Source organism: Bombina bombina, chromosome 2 (assembly GCF_027579735.1).
Source record: "Bombina bombina isolate aBomBom1 chromosome 2, aBomBom1.pri, whole genome shotgun sequence".
In the NCBI taxonomy this organism is placed as follows: domain Eukaryota; kingdom Metazoa; phylum Chordata; class Amphibia; order Anura; family Bombinatoridae; genus Bombina; species Bombina bombina.
The window spans coordinates 1001368277-1001372892 of NC_069500.1; the positions used below are offsets into that span (position 1 = coordinate 1001368277).

A 4616-nucleotide genomic window follows, 5' to 3' on the forward strand; every position below is an offset into this window, starting at 1 on the left:
ATGGAGCAGACATTTAAAAGGAAATTAAGTATTTCTAGAGGAACAACTGCACAAGATATGTACCATTTAAAAATATTGGTTACATTTTCCTATTATATGTAGTGCAACTGTTAGCTCTGAATTACATCAATTTTCCACTTATACATAAAACATTTAATGCGTATAAAATCATCTTTATGTTGATAGATAATTGTCTACCAGTTTTGAGGCAAAATGGTTATAAGTTACAGGACTAAAAATACCCAGGAGCCATAGCATCTAAAAGTTACTTCTGGGTATTTTTTGCTAACATGATATATTTCTATGTGAGTTCATTCACTATGGCTCCTAAGTTATAAATATTCTATGCTCCACAGAGTCTACTGTGGCAACTATTTACTATGTGTTTTAAAAAGCAGAGAATAAGTTATCTGTTAAATTACTATCTTGCAAGTCATATACCACAGGGATCTGTGAGCAGGAAACAGAGGATTCTCCTTGGCACTGTAACAATGCCCTCCGAACCAATAACCATCCATTCAACACTCCCTCCAACCCCACTGAGATGTCTATTTAGTCTTATAGGTAGCAAGTTCACCCCAGCAGGATGCGAATGCTCAGTTCACTCCCATGAAAGCCCCACACAGGTGCTGCTGGGTGTAATCTCTCTGCAAGTTATGATCTGAGGGGCGCCAGTATTCCAGCATGTCCGAGGTGGAGCTGTCAGGGCTGACTGGGGATATAGACCCACAGGATGAAGATGGGGAGGAAGTGCAGCTCCAGGGTGAATAGGGGGAAGATGGGGAATCCTGACTGAGCCCATCTGGAGATGGTGGGGATCCCTGCAGCTGGTCAGCTAAGCGTAGGGTCTCAGAGAGTGCCCAGATATAATTATGGGCAAAGCGCAGGGTCTCTATTTTTGTAAGCTTGGCATCCTCAGGCAGGCAGGGCAGCACCTCACGCAGCGAGTCCAGGGCTGAGTTCAGGTTGTGCATACGGTTCCTCTCCCTGTTATTGGCTTTCATGCGCCGGGTTTTCTTTACTTTCATCACCACCTCCCCACTTTTGCCTGCCCCGGAACGGCCTCTCCTGGACCTTTTGGTACCTTCATCTCCTGCCTGTAGGTGAAAAAAAGCAGGCAGTAGCTCCTCATCAGAAGGCTGTGGAGACATACTAGAGGAAGAGACTGAGCAAGGGGAGGCAGAAGACATCTCCTCCTCTGTATATTCACTCTTTACCATCACCATCCTGTAAAAAAGAAGGGCAAATCATCAGCATATTTTTTGATAGCGGTAAAAGGTCTTCTAGAAATCTTCATTTACCAACAAATACATTCCTAATCCTCCAGTCTCATAAAATGATTTACAATAGCTGATACTGTCTTTAAAAACCTGCTAATTATGCAAATAAACACATGCGCTGGTGTAGCTCATCTTCTGCTGGTAAAACAAATGCAAGCATTGTAATAATCACCTTAGTACTTCATATTAAACAGAATGCTTTACAAAAATAATTACCATAGACTCTCACTGCAATGCTATAAAAGGCTTAAAATACCTATGGTTCCATTACAACAAATATGCCTATATTACTAAATTCTTACACGATATGATAAAACTTACTTTTAAGCAGAGTAGATGTTGTATATTCGAACCGGGTGCCCCCTCTATTGGCAGGTCCTTGAGTAATGGGTGCTCTCCCTGTAGATCTAGCAGGTCTTTGCACAGGAGATACCCACGCTGTGTATTGGCACTAGCACAGTGTGAGTGGGTGTGTGTGTGCTTGGCACGCGCCCCTGCTCTCCAGCTCTCAAGTGAAGCTGTCTGTGGATCAGCAGGCTGTGCGTCTGGCACACGACCCTCCTAAAACCCCTTATATACCCGCACCAAAACAATCAAACCTACCTCGGGGCACAGTTCTCCCTCCTCTTCTTTGGTCCATTCGTTTCATTATCATCACTTTTTTTTCATCCCCCCTCTCGTGCTGATCCCTGCTGTTTATGCTGCCGCTACTCCTCCTTTTCCATTCATTGTCCTTTTTAACCCCTCTATAGCCAGGGGAACCTGTAACGCATTGCGAAGCGTGCATCGCATCCTTTGTGGAAACGAAAGGGGTTAATCCAAACTGTCTTCAGCGTTGCGATTGGTGGTTGTTGCTTGGCTGAAGCGTGCCGCTAATTTTATTAATGAACCAGGGGGGACCCCGGCAACCAATCAGAAAGCTTTCTGCTTCCTGGCCAGAGTCCTGTCAGCCACGCGCGCCCGGGCGTGTGGCCCTTTCAGCTGTTGATGAGGCGGGAAGAGAGGGAGGAGGCAGGTGTATGAGTGGGCTGGCTAAATAATAATAGCCAAACACTATCTCCTAGCCAAAACTCTTTTTCTCAAGGATGCTAATTATATTATTAATAATTATTGTTATTATTATTACGACTAACAAAAGGAACCAGCTTATTATTGTATACCCTAATTGTAGTTTGCAGTTAGTGAACACAACAAAACAAATACCAAAATCTTATTTAACTCAGCAATGTCACTGGAATGGAAAAATACTTGCTTGTGGGCTACTGTGCAAGAATATATAAAACATGTAGTTAATATAAAACAATTACGTTTTGCATTTAGAAAGAAAAAATAAATAAAATAAGCGCCAACACACTCCGTTTTAAAAATGAACGGTTTAACTTGGGAGTGTAATGTTGCTCAGTCTTCTGAGATCATAATAATACTTATTACTATTATAACAAGAAAACAGTAACATTACCTATATATAATTCTTGTAAAACCGAACATTTTGAAGTTAAAATTACAATCTCAATTACGGTATTTTTGTTAACCTCAATAAAATAATTGCTGCTGCTGCTGAAATGACCCAGCATATCCTCAACACACATTATTTCACACATTATAACGAAATCTACGGGGTAATGGGGTATGTAGATGAATTAAATAGGAAGTACCTTGTACTAAATTATACATTTTCAGAAGAAAAGTTTTTCTGTCATGTCATCTGTTATACCAAATGGTAATGTTTTTTGGTAATCTTGTTTTCTTTTTGTGCAAATTAAATAATTTTTCAAATATTTTTTCAAACTATAAAGCAGGCTGTATGCCGAGTTTAAAATAATTTTAATATACGATACATGAAAAAAGACTAGTAACATAAAGGGACCAAAAGCACCAGTGATATGCACTTTGCTTTAATAAAAACACAAAAAAACAACTTGCATCTTTAATAATTACATTTCGAAATATTGTCATGGTCTGGAAGTTGATAACTTTACTTTTAGTACATATAATTATGATGCATTCTGAAGTTTATTCAGGCTAATTTTGTGCTGTGTGATGAAAAAATTCCAAGATTTGAAATGAAAGGCATTGTCTCTACTCTTTATACATAAATTTCAAGTCTGAAAATATTCAATCGGGATATTTTAAAGCAGTGGTTGAGTGCAAATGGGACACTGGGCTTCCCGCTGTTGGACCCCTAGTGGACAAAAGTATGTAATGATATTCAAGAACTAATCTTAGAGGAAGCTGGGCAAAATTCTGAGTTCACCAACATTTCCAGTTACTTTATTCCACAATTCGTACATACTATTGCAACTGTACCATTATTGAAGAAAAGTCCTTCAAATCCTATGTCCTTTTTAACTCATTTGCCAGGGTTGACATGTTTTAATGAGAACTCCCTCTACAGTTTAAAACCCTGAAGAAAAGCGGCTTTCTTTTTATCACCAGTAGAGCTTTTTATGTATTTTTGTGCCAATCTCATGAGGATGAAAGAGACTGTCAAATTACTTATTAAAAGTGAGCACATTTTCAAACAAAACATACAATGAAAATAAAGATAATTGCTGTAGATGATGCTATCTTAAAGGGACATGAAACCCCAAAAAATTATTTCATGGTTCAGATAGAACATAAAATTATAAACAACTTGTGTTGTTTGAATCATAAAAGAAAACAAAAATTGGGTTTCATGTCCCTTTTATATACTGGGAAAATCACCAAATAAGGTAGCAGATTTCAGAATGCATCGGTCCCTGCTTAGTCACTATAACTTTTGAAGGTGTATTCTTATGTTACCCTATGTAGATGATTCACTAAAGATTGAGAGATTAGGGATCTTCAGTCAGCAACACAGTACAAAATAGTAATAGATCATTAGAGAGCTTTTGTGAATGGTGCTCACTGTACGAGATTTCATAAATACCTTGTCCCTCAACCTGTGTTAGATGTGCCCCTGCGTACCCTGTATGTCGCTGGCCTTTTTTTGGGACTTGATTGTTTTATAGCGTGGTCTTGCCACCAGCGTTGAGACTGCTCTATTCCACAAAGCCTGCTGGAGGGAGGGCATTAATAGCGTGTTCTTGCTAGACTTGTGCTATTATGTCCTGAAAAACCCCTTAACGACCAGTGACATACAGGGTACATTGTGGTCATTAAGGGGTTAAAGCTCTCGCTTGTTAACATCGCTAGAAGTAAGGTTTTTGGTGTCGGGTAGCACTAGTATTACAAGTTGAAAGTAAAACGTTTTTTGTATTTAAAAATATATAGAACATAATCTGCTATGTGCAGAACACTGGAATGTGAAATATTTACAGTAAATATACACTTTAAAAATTAAAGGGACATTAA

General features: G+C 39.0%; 1 protein-coding gene across 1 annotated transcript; it reads right to left on the minus strand.

Annotated features, from left to right (window-relative positions):
* Window positions 1-596: 596 nt before the first annotated feature.
* On the minus strand, window positions 597-1226 carry NEUROG2 (neurogenin 2). The gene has a single exon (XM_053700188.1). The coding sequence runs from the start codon at window positions 1224-1226 to the stop codon at window positions 597-599; it is 630 nt and encodes a 209-aa protein (XP_053556163.1).
* Window positions 1227-4616: the final 3390 nt, after the last annotated feature.

Bases quoted from the DNA above. Each gene is read 5' to 3' on its own strand.
- NEUROG2 (XM_053700188.1), bottom strand. From the start codon at position 1,226: ATGGTGATGGTAAAGAGTGAATATACAGAGGAGGAGATGTCTTCTGCC.